Source organism: Pan paniscus, chromosome 7, assembly GCF_029289425.2.
Source record: "Pan paniscus chromosome 7, NHGRI_mPanPan1-v2.0_pri, whole genome shotgun sequence".
Classification (NCBI taxonomy): Eukaryota; Metazoa; Chordata; class Mammalia; order Primates; family Hominidae; genus Pan; species Pan paniscus.
Genome location: NC_073256.2, coordinates 130,379,424 through 130,398,287, shown reverse-complemented (window position 1 = coordinate 130,398,287; position 18,864 = coordinate 130,379,424). Strand labels below are relative to the sequence as shown.

Here is an 18,864-nt window from a genome sequence, read left to right as displayed (position 1 = left end):
TGTCATCATAACAGAAATAATAATGAAAATTTTGACATATTATGAGAATTATTAAAATGCGACACGGAGAGAGGAAGTGACAATATGTTATTGGAAAAATGCCACTTGCCCAATGCAGCATTGTCACAAACCTTCAATTTGTAAAACAACAGCAACAACAAACCCCGCAATATCTGCAAAGCACAATAAACAAAAATGCAAAAAAATGAGGTATGCCTGTAATTCTATGCAAACTGTGCATTTAATCTTGATTAAAATTTGGTATTTGAATCTATACATATTATATCCAATATATAAACATAGATTTTTCTGAAGCATGTTTCTAGATAAAAGGAACCCAGATCTATAAGATCCATTTTTTATAAGAGAATTCATCTAAAGGATAGATCCTGGAAATAAGTGATAAGTGGGAGATCAGAAGAGAGTTACAGAATAGGGTATGTGGGTTTTATGGTGTGTGGTTAAGAGTAAAAGGGGAGAAGGAAAGGAAATAAAGCTTACTATAGCCAATTATCTCCTTTGCTTTGTAAATACTTGGTAATATCTTGCTTCTGAAGAGTGGACTGCCTAACACAATACTTAGATTTGTAATGCTATTTTTTAAACCATGCAGAATTCTGTGTCCTGATGTCCAGTGACTTTTGACTACCTAATCAATAGCACAGTCAGGCATCTATGACAAGGAAACACCACCTGGTCTATGTAAGCATCTGTACAATCTACATACATGACTTGCACAGTATGGAAAATTAATGCATTTAACGTCATTCCATAAGTGAATTAATTTAGTTCCTAAAATATTTTTTCAACTTTTAGTACCCCGCACAACACAACAGAAAGTTTTTTTTATTTTTTGACTATTTTTGAATATGCTAGTTTTTCTTGGGACTATAAAATGCATTCTTGTTCAGACATGAGGCAATAAACAATATCAATGGCTTAGAATAAATTTCATTGCATGTTACTGATATTATGGCAAAGCATGAAAATGGGAGAATGTTTGCTGGGCAGTTTTAAGAAATTCTAGATGAAAACATTTTAAAAATACAAGAAGAGAATATGGTTACAAGAGAGCAATTTAGTAATTATTGGACAGTGTAATTTCCTCCATCCCCAGGCATTTTTGGTTGCTAATGTTCAGAACACACTTGGAGAAATTTTGTAATAGGATAGTACTTAATTAGCATAATTCATTATCTACAGTTTGAAACGTGCTTATGGATTCGATATATACCATGCAGATCTTTTCAGCTTCTTATAATTTAGAATATAGATTATATAATATAAACAAGGTGAAAGCAGTAAGACATGCCATAGGAAGAGTTATACCAAGTGCTTTTCATATTCAGAAAACAAAAATATAAATTTTAGCCAGGGGAATTGAAGAAGACATATGAAGGAGATAGAATTTTAGATGGGTCTTGAATAAGAAAAGAACTAAAACATTTAATAATAATATAAATTGAAATATTGACATAACTTATAAAGAGTATAAAAATTCAAAGGGACTGAAAGTTAGGGCATGTGCCCAAATAACTTCTCTTCATTTATTTTCTTGACATATAAAAGACAGTATACACTCACTATGCATCAATCATTATGCTAAGTATCAGGGATATAACAGCCCTGTTAAAGAAAATGTAAAATAATAGGAAACATAGAAAACTTATCACTAAGTAAAGTAATAAATGGCTAATCATAAATTTTGTGGTCAGAGCAAGATAGTTTCCTAGAGATGCCTGGTACTTGCCCAACCAAAAACAAAGGACCAAAACAATGAATAGAGAACTACATTCCAACTAGAGTGAATGAAGAGTATGCTGGATACTTCACCACAAGGAAGTGGTGAAATCTCTGTGAAGCACAGAAACCCAGAATGGAATTTTAGAAAGGAAGTGAAGCACCTATCTCTGCCACTCTGTTCCCCCTGCTGGGATGAACTTGGTGATGGGAGAGACTTTTTTTTGTGAGAAAAAGTTAAGCTGGAGGCCACCAGCAGTCCCCATTCCCGACATACACATCTACAGTTCTTGCTGCAAGAAAGGCCCACAGTCCTCACTGCCTCTGAATGTAGTTTGGGGAGCTTCCTGGAGTTAACATGGCTGCATTGCTCCAGTGAGGAGCCTATGTGCACCCCCTATCCCTGTGACCCAGGGTGCTATAGCACATCACTATCTTGATGGTACCAGACCCATAGCTGTAGTGCATCCTATTATGGGAGCCAATAGTCATTGTTTATCCATCGTGATGTGCTACTGACATTCCACTACACTCACACAGATGGCTGCAGTAACAAAAACCTGGCTACTTGGAGCCTAGGTTCAGCAGAACAGCTGTGACTCCAGTGTCTGAGACTATGCTATGCCCTGCTCCAATGGAACAGGCAGTTATACAGAGTGGGAAAGCTGACCCTGGGCTTGTCCTGACTCCCCAGAAAATCACCACAGAGATGGCTTACCTATCACACCCATGTGTGCCTGACAACTCAACATTCATCCCAGTGGTGGCTCCACCCCCCTGCCAACCCACTCCAGAACCAGTCAACTCATGTATGTGAGCATTTGCCCGAACCACCAGTTAGCCTTGTGGTGGTCCCACTGCAAGGTATTTCCACCCTAGATAATTCACTGCATCTGTATGCTCCTGGACCAATATAGCTGGCCTAGTGGAGGTCCTGGACTCCAGCAAGCCCACCCTAGTGCCAGCCAAACTATCACACTCAAGTATGCCTAGTCTGAAACTATCATGGTGGCCATTATTACCATAAGTTTTTGCAGTCCAGAGCACTGACACACTCAGACATTGCTGATGCGAATTACAGCTGAAGAAACTGCACATAAACCACACTCCTGCTTCTACCCAGAATCAAAGCCAAAACACCCTACTAAACCACACCCTAAGACGCATATACGTGAAAATGTTTCACTTTACCAAAACTACCACATAAAATCGGAAAGGTGACTCTTCTACCAGATGCACAGATATACGCATAGGGAAAGAAGAAACGTGAAAAAGCAAAGAAATGTGAGCCTTCCAAAGGAACACAAAAGACTTCAGTAGCAGACACTAAAGAAAGGAAATTTATGAAGTGTCTGAAAAAGATCTAGACATTTCAGCCTTAAAAAAAAAGAAATAATATATTTTTCAGGAACATGGAGGGAACTGGAGACAGTTATCTCAAGTGAAACAACTCAGAGACAGAAAGACAAACACCACATGTCTCACTTATAAATGGGAGCTAAATAATGTTTACACATGGAGGTGGAGTGTGGAATGATAGACAATGGATGCTTGGAAAGGTCAAGGGATGGCAGAGGGGTGGATGATGAGAAATTACTTGATAGGTACAATGTACATTACTCCAGTGATGGATACACTAAAGGCTCTGACTTTACTACTGATGAAAAAATTGGCAATGGACCAGAACAGATAACCTTCAAAAGAAGAAAAGTGGCCAACAGGTGTGTGAAAAAAATGTTCAACATCACTAGTCGTCCAGAAAATGTAAATCAGTACCACAATGAGATATCACTTCACTTTAGTCAGAATGGCTACTATCAAAAAGACAAAAGAGGTGTTAGCAAAGATGCAGAGAAAAAGGTATCCTTCTACAGTGTTGACAAGAATATATATTAGTAAAACCATTATTAAAAATAGTATGTATGTTCCTCAAAAAATTAAAAATAGAACTACCATATGACCCAGCAATACTACTACCAGGTAAATATCCAAAAGAAGTGAAGTTAATACGTTGAAGAAATATCTGAACTCCTATTTTTATTGCTTCACTATTCACAATAGTCAAGTAATCGACTCTAAGTGTCCAATGATGTATGAACGGATTAAGAAAGTGTGATCACACACACACACACACACACGCACACACACACAATACTCAGTGGAATACTACGCAGCCTTAAGAAAGAAACAAATTTTGTCATTTGGGACAACATGGGTAAACCTTAAGGAAAATATGTTAAGATAAATAAGTCAGAAACAGAAAGATAAATATCAAATGTTCTCACCCATATTCAGAATCTAAAAACGATGGTCTCATAGAAGTAGCAAATAGAACAGTGGTTACCAGAGACTGAGGAAGGTGGCGAGTTGATAGGAGAGGTTGGTCAGTGGGTATAAATTTATAGCTCGAAAGGCAGAATAAGTACCAGTGTCCTATTGCACTGTAGGGTAACTATAGTCAACGAAAAAGATATTTTATATCTCAAAATAGCTAGAAGAGAGGATTTTGAATTTCCTACTACAAAGAAATCATAAATGTTTGAGGTGATGGATATGCTAATTACTCTGATTTGATCATTACACAATGTATGTATGTACTGAAACAGCACATTGTACCCCATAAGTATGTGCAATTATTATGTGTCTGTTAAACATAAAAAATTAAGATATGATAAGAACATGTGCAGGTGGTCTGTGAGGACAGAGAAGGAGATTGGGCACCTCTCTTAACCATGGAACTTTGTCTGGTTTTCCTGAGAAAGATTTAGAGTAAATCAATAAATGTAAAGAAAGGATATTTATTTCAGCCTCAAAGCGAAGTATATGCAAAGTTCCAGGGATAAAATGAAAGAATAAAATTTGAGCAACTAATAGCAGCTCAACATAGGGCCATAATCTAACAAGGTCATAAAGAACATTCATGAAGATTCATGATGGATACATCTTATCTAAGTGCTAGAGAAGGAAGGAGGTCAAAACTGGTTTAAAAGCAAGAGAGTGAGAAAGCACGGGAGCATGCTTGAGAGAGGGAGAGAGAGAGACAAGTAAAATTAGAGGCAAGTGGGAGAATTGTGGAAAAGAGGGATACAAAGTCATGGAGGTAATGATGTGAAAAATCCTGAGTTTAAGATTTGACTCCACCTATGGATGATATAGATAGGCCATTACATTTGGATGATTTTGGGAATTGGGAAGATTTTTTTAAAAAGTAGATGTCAGAGCAATCAAAAATGATAGCTGTTGATGAAACTACAAAATTTGAGAAAGTTTGAAAACCAGATATGGCTGAAATGAGGACCTGACAATTTATCTTATAATAAAAGCAGTTTAACATTAAAAAAAAGAATAAGCTCAGAATAGTTTTATGAACTTTATCAAAAAAGCTGTCATTCTCTCAATTTTCTTATGTTTAACTAATTCTTAAAATCATGTTGTAAGGATTATAATTACATTCTCTAAAGGATTAATTACAATAGAAACATATAGGATTTTAAATATAAATTGATGATTTAATCATTATTATTTCTGCAGTAAATTGGAGAACTAAAAATTTTTTGCAAAGATTAATTATAAGTTACTCTGTATTATTGTCAGTATTTCTTTCCTCATTAAACATGCAATGAAATTTGATGTCATTAATAATTTTTTAGTAATTCCATTACAATGTAGTTATTACTCAAGAGACATATCAAATTTTCTGGTACAAATAACTAGAATAGTAGGGAACAAATGTATGACATTTATCATGACCATATTTTTCTTGATATAATTATCCTAAATCCCGTTTAGTGGTTTAAGACATATAATCATGAGTATGGATATTTTTAGGGTGAAATGGAAAATATATTAAAACAATGGAAACTTTATTTCTAGAAATTCTTTATCATGTTACTGGGTTTTTTGTTATTGTTGTTATATGTCATTTGCCACTATCTGAAATATATATTATTTATTTATTTATTTGTATGTTTTAATTTTACTGTGTAAAACCATGATTTTTCTCTTGCTTACTATCATATTTCCAACCTTTACCATTGGTATTTGTCATATAGTTAATGTTTGGTAAATAACTGTTGAATAAATGCGTACAATCTATTTCTTATTAAAAGATTATTCTCATTGACTTTATGCTAGAATTTGCTTACTCTTAAATGACCACAGTGATTTGACACAGGGATAACAATAAGTTATATTTTAGAATATCTCCTTTAGTAATTATCTAAATTAAGTAGTTTAATGGAATCTTTCCAAGTGGCATATATTCTCAATCCCTCATTTCCTGGTTTTCCTGATAACATGTGAAATAAGGACAGAGATATAGAGATTTATTTGTGAGATTTCTCCATAAGCCATAAACCAAACCATATTGTTTAGAATGAGTGTAAATAATGAACATTATTCAGTGACTATGATTTTCAAAGCCCATGTGACTCACCTATAACCAATGACTGTATATTTCTCTCTGGTGGCAGAGGGATGCTGTTGTGCAAGTGCTTTCTAGTTCAGTTTCTTGGCTTATCTAAGGTCTTGCCTCATACACTGAAACATTGAGGCTGTCAGGAATATTTCTTAGTTTCACCCTTGTTAAATTATCATTATTTGCTCCACCTCATGCACATTCTGCTTCTCCCTACTGCAGCTCTACTTTCTTCAGGTCCACTCCCTTAGATTACTGAAAGTAAATTCAAGTTGCAAACTGCAGTTACACAGTAGCTATTACTTGCCTTTACTGTACTCTATTACTGAAATTACCTTTCATGTCCCTGGAAAAGATGGAAAGTTTATCATTTTTATTGAACATTTTGTCTTTTTTCTTTTCTCGCATTTCTTAATGTCCTTGTGGAGCTGATTCTCATGTACTGGGTCTTTTAGGGGGTCATCTCCAAACTCTGCTTTGGTGTATTACACACCTCCATGCATTGTAGTCTCATTACATCTGGAAATGTGTGCAGCCTGTCAAAAATAATTTAAACTTTCCCTAACGGATATTCATGTTCATCGAAATAGGGAATTGAACAAAACCAAATTGTAAATCAAAATCTGGCATGAACTATGCTACTCAATTGAAAATATAATTGAAACAAATCCAAATAGTTTTTCACTGAGTTACTATTTTAATCAACAAGAGTAAACATAACCTGTATATTTTCTGAAAGTAATGAAAGCAAATTTTAAAACTTGAGTCTAAAATTATACAATTATATTATATATTTTTATTAACTAAATTCAGATTGGAAAAAAATCAGTCAGCTCAACAAATAAACAGATTCATCCCTATGAAAAGAGAAAATAGATTTATAGGGAAACATTACGGAAAATGCACTGCAAACCAAGAATAGAAATGAGAAATATATAAAAATTATCCCAATGTTTTCATATTGGAATTCAACATTCTGTACACCAGTAGACACAATAATACAATAAAGGTGATTTTACATTTTAATGGGCAGGTGGTCATCCACTAAAAGTGGTGGCTAGCTCCCACACATCTTAGGAAAGTTGGGTTTTCAGGGATAAAGATGAAGAGTATTGGTTAGAGGGTCTTTGCATCCCTGTACCTACACCTTAACACTGATTACATATACAAGGACAGATTTTCCATCCTCCTTCTACTGTTCCCCTAGCATGACTAATTGCCAAAAGGTGAGAGAATATTTGTAATTCCTCTTGACACTCCCACCCCACAAACATAGTATAATAAATCAGCTGTTTATTTTGCCTTCTGAAGAAGAAAAGTGTGAGCTTTGAAGAATAGGGAATATATACCTGTTATTAAGAAACCTTAATCTGAAACTCTTAATCTGAAACTCTTATTATTAAGAACTTGTTATTAAGAAACCTTAATCTGAAACTCTTCCTAACTATGTAATAGCCTTGCTTTGGAGACTCTTTTACTTTGGCTTTATAGCAAACACTTAAAATTTAAATGGTTAGATATATGATAGAAGTATAATACAGCAGTATTTTTCTATTTCGTGATGTCAGAAAAACTGCTTTGCTGGAAATCTTCAAAAAATTATAAAGCAAGAGGTACTTTATATATTAATCATGACCAATATCTGGAGCATAGTTCCAATATTTTGTTTTAAGATACTTGTTTTGAGTATATTATAAATAGTATTCTTGCAACCAAATATATGAAGACTACATATCCAACTATATTTGTTTGGATATATACAATCTGTTTTCTGCCTCTCCATTGGATCAGGCCTCTAATACATTATATAATTATATATTCTAATGAAAGCTAGTCATGAACATTTATAAGATTATGAAATTACATAAAAGCAATGCTTGTTCTATGAAAATAAACTGTGAAATTTGCCATCCAGTGAGAAATACTGAAAAAACATTAAGTGGATAGGATGGAATATAAGAAAATAACTGTACAGTCTCACTCTGGAAATAAGGATATCAATTTATTTGAGGTCTTTCGATTTTGTAACTTTATTGTATCAATACATATATGAGAAGCACGTTGACTAGCACCATCAGCTCAATATCTGTTATGTTTATTATTAACAATAAGAATACAATATATATAATAAATAATAAATAAGATATAAATAATAAACAATATATAACATTAATAAATGATAAACTATATAATACTAATAAAACAATACCATAAATAAATTATTGGTGCAGTAAATAAATTTGGATGAATCAAAAATCATGTGCACTTAAAGTTTTATAGTTGATTGTATTAATACACACAACCTGATTGGAACAGCATGTGTTTGGAATTGCACTATTCTGTGATTGACTTTTCTATGCATAAAAGAACTATTTCATTTGTGCTTAAAAAGTTGACAGTGCAAAGTCATGAATATAGTTGGACATTTGTTTGGTCCCAATTTTGTGAAAACGTTTACTGCTGAAAAGCTTTTTAAATTTTTTTGTTGTTGTCTTTTGTAATTCAGGTTATCTGGAATGAACATACCACCACCAATTATCAGCAACAAAAACTGGCTCAGACTGCATTTTGTTACAGACAGCAATCATCGATACCGTGGATTTAGTGCTCCCTATCAAGGTATATTTATGGAATACCTCTGCCTCTTTTGATATGTAAAATAATTTTGGTGTACACAACTACGTTTTGTGATAGAAAAATGTCTTTAGCATTTAGAAATTAGAATTTGTATTGAAAAAAATGGTCATGCTGTTGCTGAGACAATAATGTGATCATAACTAAATTACAGTATTAAAGTTAGTTGATTTTATAGTATAATATTCAGAATAATGAATATTATGATTTCTAAAAGGTAGTATGTAGCAGATGCAATATTTTTCTTTAATAAAGTGCTTCAGCAATTGGATATACTATCTGAAGTTGTACCGCAAATCACTGCAGGAAACCTTCAGTTGCATGTACGCTCTTCCTCAATCGAAACTCACCTCCATATGCAGCGTGTTTGTTACTGCTAGTTTAATTAACCTTGTTAGGAGTTTTATCTACAAATTGTGTTAACATAAATAATTTTCAATACATAGGATATAATATTTGGTGCATTAACTTGAAAAACTCTTTGGAACAAGATTATTATGAAGATGGAGTACTAATGAAAATGTAGCTTCTACAATGTTCTGTAATACTATGTGAGCTTAGTGTACTTTATCTTCAGACTACTTATGTAAATAATTCATTTCATTCTCAGTAGTGTATCAGCTACTTTTCAGGGAATAGTAAGCATTGCCACAGTTACATTCTTCCATTTATCTGTGTTTTTTGTTTTTTTTAATGCTTTCCCCTTTAGTAGTCTTCAGTCCTAAGCACTTCGAAAATTTAATATGATGACTTTAGGAAGCTTATATTTAGTACTCAAAATGGCATTAAATCATATATTGTTCTTTGGAATACAAAATTCAACAATTAATTTGTATTTTGAAAACCAGTAACCTCTCTGAAGCTGTTCTGTCAATAAGTTTTCTCTCAAAAACTGCAACAGCTTGATGTGATTTGTAATTTGACTTTCGTAATAGTGCATTGAGTATCACTGTAATAAAAATTCTTAGGAAAGTAACTTAAAATCAAGATTTTAGACAAAGTCCACATAGAAAATCTGCAGTAATGATCATTTCTAAAGTAGTTAATTGGAATGGAAACATAAATGCAAATATGCTTTTAAAACTATGCAATGTGTTAACATGTATCATAATAGAAAATATTAGCCATCACAAAACACTAAATCTTAGAGTTCAAAAATAAACTTTCATAGAAAAATATATTTTCACATATTTTATTAAAAATAGCTGTTTAGGCATGGTAACTTGAATCTTAAACAGTTTAAGGCAATGTCACTTTTAAATTTGCAAAAATATTTTATCCAGTTCCCAATTTCAATTTCTAAAAGTTTGTGTACTTTAGAGGACTATTTTATTGAAAATAAGATATTGTGAAGCTTCTTTATCTCTAGGTTGACCCTTTTACTTGTGGAGTTTTTCATCCACCTAACTCTGTGGCTCTGATTCCTTTCTACAATTAGTTAAGGCCAATGGCATGGCAGAAATTCAAAAATCAATCCTCTTCGATTCCTGTGATCTTTTCTACTAGATTCAGGAATCTTCTGGTCAAATGGCTTCTATTATTTTTCTAAACAGAAATAAAGTAGCATATATTTTATATTTATATGTAGAAACTGGAGCAAAAAATAGATCTCCTACCTCAAATATTAAATGATATTTCATTTGTTTTGTGCAATATGATTTCATGGAGCTGGTACCTTCAGATAGGGTTGTTTTGCACTATAAGACAATGGCACAAAGCTACCAGTCGATTTGTGTACTTACTTATAAATTTCAGCATGCTACTCATTGGTCTTTAATTGACTTTTGCAGTATTTTTAAGATTGGAATTGTGGTTTTCAAGCATTAGGCGTTTTCGGCACTGAAAAGTAGCATCACTGTAGTAAAATGGAAAAGATGTGTTTTATGAGGTAAAACTTATTTCTATTTGCTGCAGGAAAAGCGACTCAAAAGAGGGATGGGATTTATATCGATATGACACAGAGGAAATGCAGTGGTTAAGAAAATTGAAGCTTTGATTTTATAATAAGATTAAGGGAAAGTTTTATTATAAAAATATACCTTTGCATATTATTCTTTTAAAACTTTCCTAATTTAGGCTTGCTTTTTCTGATTGCATTACCTTAAAATAATATTCTACCTCAACAGCATACATTCAATTGAGAAGTAAATCTTGAAATCATAATGAAGAAATTTAAATTAAAAAATATATATGTACTAAGATAACTTAAACGGCTGCAAAATCATAATTCTGACATGCCAAAATACATGCCCTATCATGAAATGGTAACGATGCTTTTTACATTGTTCCATGCTACTATTTCATTTTAGTGGTGTCTACATTAAAACTAATTCAAGATTGAAAATTTTGTGTAATATATTATACAAAAGTCAAAACTAAGTCTCCATGCAGCTCAGTTTCTAAATAACTCATATATTTACCGAGTACTAAGTAACTATTATTGATTTACCTATAATTATTTAATATTTTAAGGAATCTGCAGGTTTCCAACGACTGAATATTTTACTCATAACGTTTCTATTTAATCTCTATCCTTTATTAAATACCATGAAAATTAACTGCAAACTACTAGTGGGTTCATTGAATGCCATTAGCTATTTTTTATAGTGTGTTCCATAATTGATGGAGTAGGTACATAGATACACACTGCTGTGCTTTCCCAAATAGAACCACCTTTAAGTTATGTTATATGCTAGCTTCCTGAATGCTTTAGATATTATAATTTTAAATAGGATTAAGTAGAGACTGAGAATAGCATGCTAAAAAGCATAGTTCTATATCAATTCAAAAGTATTAAAAATGTGGCTTAAATAGAAAGCCTTTAATACATAAAATACATTCTCACTCTGAGCTCCTGTATTGAATATGCCCACTTGTATTTAAAATAAAACATCTTTTGCCTTCCTAGTTTACCTATAATAGAAATCTCTTACTTAAATACTTTATTACTGTCTCTTCTTTGATTAAAAAAAAGTTATTTAGTTTTTAACTCTGCCCCCACAAATTCACTTCAATATTATGTCATTATATTTGTCTTTGTTTTAAACTATTGTTCCTCCATTCAAGTTCCATTAACCCTCTATTAATGAGAACTTGGATTGTGCTACTTCTCACCTAAATAGTAAAACTTTTCTTTAATTGTGGTGTTTGGAAGTCCTCTTACTTATTTTTTGAAAACTCTATATTATTGTCACTTGGTCATTAGTATAAACTAAACTCTATTCTTTTCCATTTCGATGAATACATTGTCATATTTACTTATTTTTTAAATTGGAAGGGGAGTTTTAGATGACACTCAATTGTCCAAGAAAGAAAATCTTACCTATAGAAGATTTTAATTAAAAGTATTTTTATTCCATAAGGCTCAATAATTCAAGTATGAAATATCTCATTTTTAAAATTATTCGACATTCAGCATTTCTCTTTCAATGTGCAATCATAAATACCATAGCTATAGGCATTCATATAATTGTATTTATCATGTAAGTTTAGGCATTGCAGTATTTAATCAATTTTAAATATGTAAATATATGAGTAATTTTATATTCTTGATTCAAGCCTCTAAATTCCTTAAATTTTAATCACAATTTGATTTTTATATTTTTTTCCAAAATTTTTTGTATGTGATTCTTCTTATGCAGGCAAATATTTTACAGAAATGTATTTTTCATGAAATAAAGATATATTAATAGCAACACACAATATTTAAAAGTTATGAAAGATAATGATATTTTACATAGATTCTCAAATAGGCTATGATCATTTTGGGATCAACTGGGCATCTTTTATTGAAAGAAAAGCATATTTATTGGACAGAACTTTCAAACCATATCGAAAATGCCCTTTCATATACCTTAATTACACAGAGACTTCTGGCATTTTAGATGCCCATTGTTTCAGTCAAAAACAAATAACTTTGGCATAGTTCATCCATTTTTTATATTTGGGAAGTTTTTACATAAATACCTGTGTACAGTTACTGAACAAAGGTAAATAAGATTTTGGGGGATGCAGCATAGTAGATTAAGTAAAGAATAGGATCAGAAGCTTAGAATTGAATCATAAAGATACTAATTGCTGAGTTCTCTGAGCATTGGTTTTTCTTTAATCCAACAGAGTCACAGTAGCCAGACATATTATTTTTTGTAAATTAAAAGGTATTAAGACTTCTTCTTTTTTTGACTCTTCAATCTTTATTTAGATACTCAACACACATGTGCATGAGCACGTGTGCACACACACATACAGACACAGAGTACAAATTAAGTCATTAATTTCCCACTACCTAGAAAGACCTTCGTATTTCTTTGAGTCTTAAGACTGAGATCAGATGTCTCTGAAGCATTCCCTGACTCCTTCCCTTGGGGGTAGTTAAGCTTTCATAATGTGTTGTAATATTTCAGGACTTCAGAAAACTTTGCTTTGTGTAATGGGCTTACAAGACACCCTGAAAATGATGTTGATTAATTATCTTTGTATTCATTTACAGGATGGTTGGTTGTTATTTTCTGCCACCCACAACCAGTCATCCCTTTTTAATTTTTTCTTGATAAGGGCATCTCATTTTCTTCTGGGGGAATTATCCCTCTTCCATTGTGTGTGCAATCTTGGTGGGGCTGCCAATCAGCCCCACCAAGGGGTAGGCATATGAGGCATGATGGCCAGTTGGACTAAAATGGAACTGTTTACCTGTTTAAGCAGAAGGGGATTTATTACAGAGAATGGAGTCTCCACTAATTATTTGCAGAACAAATAATTGTTATATAACAAATAATAGTCTGCAAAGAGAACTGTTAACATCAGAAAGCCGAGGAAGTGGGAACCACGGTGCCAACTTCTGATTGTTGCTGTAACCACTGGTACCAGAAATATGAACGTTAGCTGTGACTAACAGGTTAGAAACCATGGCCACAATTGTTGGCTCCAGAGACACGACATGCCTGCTGGGACTGCACCAACAAAATGGATGACCCATGCCATCCTCTCAATATCTGATAAGTGGCTAGCTACTGGGATTTCAGCTAAAGCTGTTGCAGAAAAATCAACAACCTTGCAATCTATGTTCTGCACCAGAAATTGCAGAAGTAACACAAATGTGGCCTCCACCTCACTTCTGCCCTTCTGACCTCACACAAACACATGTGACTAGCTGAATATTTTTAAGTACCTTCTGGAACACTGTCTGCAAACTATACTATGGAATATAGTGTTTAGCTTTCTAGCCTTAACAATGACTGAAGGGGCTCTAGAATGAGGGCAGAACGGATACTGAATATCAATCCACCACATAAACAATGGACTCGCTCCCCAGGCTCTTGAGCCCAGTGGTTAAAGAGCAGAAGAAAAATGGTTGGAGCCAGTGGATCCTTCAGTTTCCTGAAGATTAGCTATCTAGATCCTCCAAACGCCCTGGTTCCTGTCCTTTTAGGTTTCTGCTTTTGTAGATTTCCCTTTGGTTCTGGAAGCCCCCACCATGACCTTATAATTATTTCCCTTTTACCTGTAGTCAGATTTGAGTTTTGATATTTATAATCAAACCACCTCAATGGATAGCCATACCACCCTTAACTCGCCCGATCTCATTTGTTCTCTAAAGATTTCTTATAGTATAAGTAAGACATTAAGTAAATAAAGAGTCTTCACTGGAAAGAGATAATAACATATGGAACAGATGAGAAAGCACACATTCTAACTATGAAAAATGAATAGTTTAAATATTGTGATGAAACATAAAATTTGAATCCAGGAGCTACAGTTAAAAAGATAAAACACTAGGCTTTATATTTCTCACTATCACAAATGAGGATGCCCACGTTTCTCAAGGGAAAAACACTTTTTCTTGGAACTGATTTTTAAAATAGGCTAGTTTGTAAGTAAAACTGAGAAACAATTTTTTTTTCTATAACAGATTTTCTGAAATCATAAATATAGTCCAGGCTTAAAAATAGAGCACAGGATCAAAGCAAATTTCTGTAAAGAGAGATGGTATTCTAATCTTTGCTTTCACTAATATGTTCAATGATATATTTTTCTATCTTTGTTTTTCTTTCTTGTTGTACCTTCACCATATCCATTGTTAATAAAATACAGGGAATCATATATCCCACCATTCTAGTCATGAACCCCTACTCTAATGTTATAACTCTCAATATGAGTTGTATTTATGATTCTAAGGATAGGGTGGAGGAGTGTGACATGAAAAGAGAAGACCAATAACTTTTGGTTCAGACAATTTAGATGTACTGTATTATCAAAGGGATGTTGGACATTGTATTAGTCTGTTCCCACACTGCTATGAAGGACCACCAGAGACTGGATGATTTATAAAGAAAAGAGGTTTCATTGACTCACAGTTCTGCATGGATGGGGAGGCCTCAGGAAACTTACACTCATGACAGAAGGGGAAGCAAGCATGTTTTACATGGTGGCAGGCATGAAAGAGCATGTGTGAGTGCCGAAAAAATTACCATTTATAAAACCATCAGCTCTTCTGAGAATTCACTCACTATCAACAGAACAGCATGGGGGAAACCGCCTTCATAATCCAATCACTTCCCTCTCTTAACATATCGGGATTACAGGTCTTTCCCTCAACACATGGGGATTACAATTCAAGATGAGATTTGAGTGGGGACACAGAGCCAAACCATATTAGACATAGATGAGTAGATTACTTTTATGGTAAAGATTGTAGATGGAACTTTGTTAGTGTAATTCCAGAAATATTCAATAAATATATATATATATTCATAGTATAGTAGGTTTTATTTAATTTTTACTGAGTATATGCTATGGGAAAATTATAAATAATATATTTAAATTATTATCTCAAAACATGCTTTCATACATAGGCCAACTGCATTATTTTAAGCTTATGAAGTAAGAGAGCTACTTTTATTTACTGAGTTTTAAGAGAACAGAATTTTGAGTTTCATTGGTATGTAGTATTTGAGAATAATCTCTAATCTTGCACTTTTTTCTTTGTATTTGATTTTGACATTATTATCACCTTTCTTCAAGTTTCCTTCAATGCTAAATAAATACTTTCACTTGGAAATTCTTTTTTAAAACAATTTTTGTTGTGAAGCAAAAACATAGAAAATTATTTTACTTCTTGCTTTATGGACCTGACAGTCTACGAGACTCATCTTCTTTTTAGTACAATGTCTACAGAAACAGCAAAAATAATCAAACATTAATAATCAAAATGATCTATCTAAATAATCATTGGTCTGTCTAAGGCAATTATTAAAAACTTTCTGATAGCATTTATTCTGTGATACAAATGAATATTTTACAGTCATGCCAGTATAAGATTTAAGGCCTTTTATTAAATTAATCAAGAACGATTTTAAATTATATTTTTCCTATTTTATAAAATTCATTAATTTAATTTAAAATCTAAGTCAATAATACTGGGAAAGTTTATAAATGTAAAGAAGGAGTTTTAGTTATTGCAATATTGAAAATGAAAGTTTGACTACACTTTTAACAAAATAATTCTAATCCTTAGATTTGGCAATCTTTTTATATACCTCCTGTCTCAAATTTCTGTTCATTACTTGTATGTGTATTTGATAGAAAAGTGGCTAAATATTGTTTTACTTCAAATTTCCCTGAAATAAAAATTTTGCTGTGAAACATACCCTGGTAAGCTGAACAAACTATTCTACATTGGAAACACAATGCTAGTGACACTTTTTTGCTTAACTCTAGTCCAATATAACAATTTCTAGTAAAACATTTTATCTTTCTTAACATTTTAAAATTCATGAATTAAAAGTTAATCCATATAACTGTGTTTAGAATTGGGGTACAGTTTTAATATATAAAATAAGGTTTTAGAAATAAAGTATAATTTTAGGAGTCATGTTGATTATTTCGTTTATCTTTTTTAGCTGTTTTATAATCCTTTTTTCTGATTAGGAGTTAACAATATGTATTAATGTTGAGACTGCCAGAATTATTAGAGGACATCGTTCATGAGAAAAGAGTAGTTGTAGAAACATTAAATTCAGATTCTGATAAAAATAATTACTTAAAATCAGAAAATAATAAGCTTTGGGTCAAAGTACAGCAGGAAAGTATAAAGAAAAAAAGAGTGTACTTAATAAATCGTCACAGAATTTAGGATTTTGAAGATTAGAGAATCCCTTATACAATTTTTTTCTAGGGAGTTGGATTAATCTTCATAGCATTGATACTGTAGTGACTCTGGTTTATAATTAAAAAGAAAATATCATGGATAGTCTTACTTAAAAACCCCAAAACTTTAATGCTTACCTTTGCAATTTTAAGACAGTGTTCAATACATGTAAATATGGGTTTGTTTGTATATTTATTTATTCTTTATTGGAGTACTTATAAAGTCAAAGACAAATTATAATAGCCTCATGTTATGATCTCATGGAATTTGTAAAAATCCACATACAACTTAATGATTTTTATTTCAATTACTATCTTTAAATGTACCAACTACAATAAATAGGAGATAATCTGTCAATAACTAGTTATAATATGGACAATATTTTCTAAAATTTAAACTAGGTTCAAATGTAGTACTTGGTAATTATTAAACTGATAAAATGGTAGATAATTTTGCATAACTATTTTGTTTGTTCCCACATTCCTGCTGATAAGAGAATAAACTTAAAATTTGCCAATCTCTTCTAGAATAAAAGTCAGCTTTCTTGGGATAAATGTTCAAACTTTCAGGGCTTATATCACCTCCTCCTTCCCTTTTCAAGAAAACTTCTAGATAAAAAGTTTCTTGATAGCCCATGAGTCTTAAAAGTGATGGGATGCACCCAACTAGTGAATATTAGATAGTTTCACTAGAGGCTTCACTTCCTTGTAACTGAAAATTTTGCAGGGATCTACTTCTGCTGTGCACATGGTGGGCGGTCCACCTTGTACTCCAAGACACCTTTTCTGAGTCTTAATATAAGTGCTTATTTATCATTTTGTTAATTTAAAACAACCACTTAATTACAAGTATCTATATAATAGATATTATAATAAAAATTATCCCCATTAAATTATGTCAAAAATTTAACAGACAAATATATTACAAATTAATCATATGAGATATCAGCAGAGTCTATTCATTGCTACTGTATGTATACTAGTGAAACAAATAATAATACCATCTGCTATTACAGTTTTATTTAACCTTTTATTAGTTCAGGTACTACCGGCTGTTATTGAAAAACTCAAGAAGGAATCTGTAGTTATAAAACAGCTTGAGGTGAAAGAATTATAAGACCCTTATTGGGAAAGGTAATAATTTCATAATACTCAGTGCATGTTTGTTGAAAAAGTTCAAATCAAAACATCATATTATCGAACTAACAAGAACATAACCTTATTTCATTGGATAATATCCTCCCTCCCTACAGAAAATATAGCAATTACTGTTTAGATTTTTCATAACTAACATGAGACTCCAGATTTTGTGGTCATATACTCTGTCAGATTTCCAAGTGAACACACTTTTTCTAGTTTTTCAACGTGACAAGGGCTTTTTTTCAAAGCAGATGTTTTAGTAGCAGGAAATGGCCATAGAAGCTAAGATTGGAAAACAGGGTGAAATAGAGATTCCCAGGAATTAATTTTTCTTCATACAAGTATTGTTCTGGAAAGAGCACTGGATTAGAAGTTAGTAAATATGAATACCGACTTCAGTCTGTGAACTTGAATAGATTACTTAATATCTCAGGACTGTGAGTTCTTTCAAGGTCCAAAATTCTTGTACTGAATCTACTACTCCCAATGTCAGTAACATAAAAGTTGTTCGCATGGTAGCAAGGCTTCACAGTAATATGAAGTATCCCCATTTATCATTCCCGTGGAGAGCTTTGGTATCCCTCACCTTCTGATTAACCTCCACATGGTTCTAGACTCCTTTGCAGAGCACCAGCCAAAAAGGATATAACACACATATATAAATATTTAATTGTTCTTGTAGCCATGTAAAAGTTTAAGAAATAGGCAAAAATAATTTTAATTATATGTAAGCAATATGGCCAAAATATTAACATTTCAACATATAATCTATATAAAATATTACTAAT

General features: G+C 32.4%; 1 protein-coding gene across 2 annotated transcripts in view; it reads left to right on the top strand.

Annotated features, from left to right (window-relative positions):
* The window catches only part of CSMD3 (CUB and Sushi multiple domains 3), a 1,211,357-nt gene that overhangs the window by 405,684 nt on the left and 786,809 nt on the right, over positions 1-18,864 (top strand). For both annotated transcript variants that reach the window (XM_003823338.5, XM_034966508.3), the window contains exon 6: positions 8,664-8,776. In XM_003823338.5, coding sequence (XP_003823386.3) covers positions 8,664-8,776 — 113 coding nt within the window. The remainder of the gene's footprint in view (positions 1-8,663; positions 8,777-18,864) is intronic.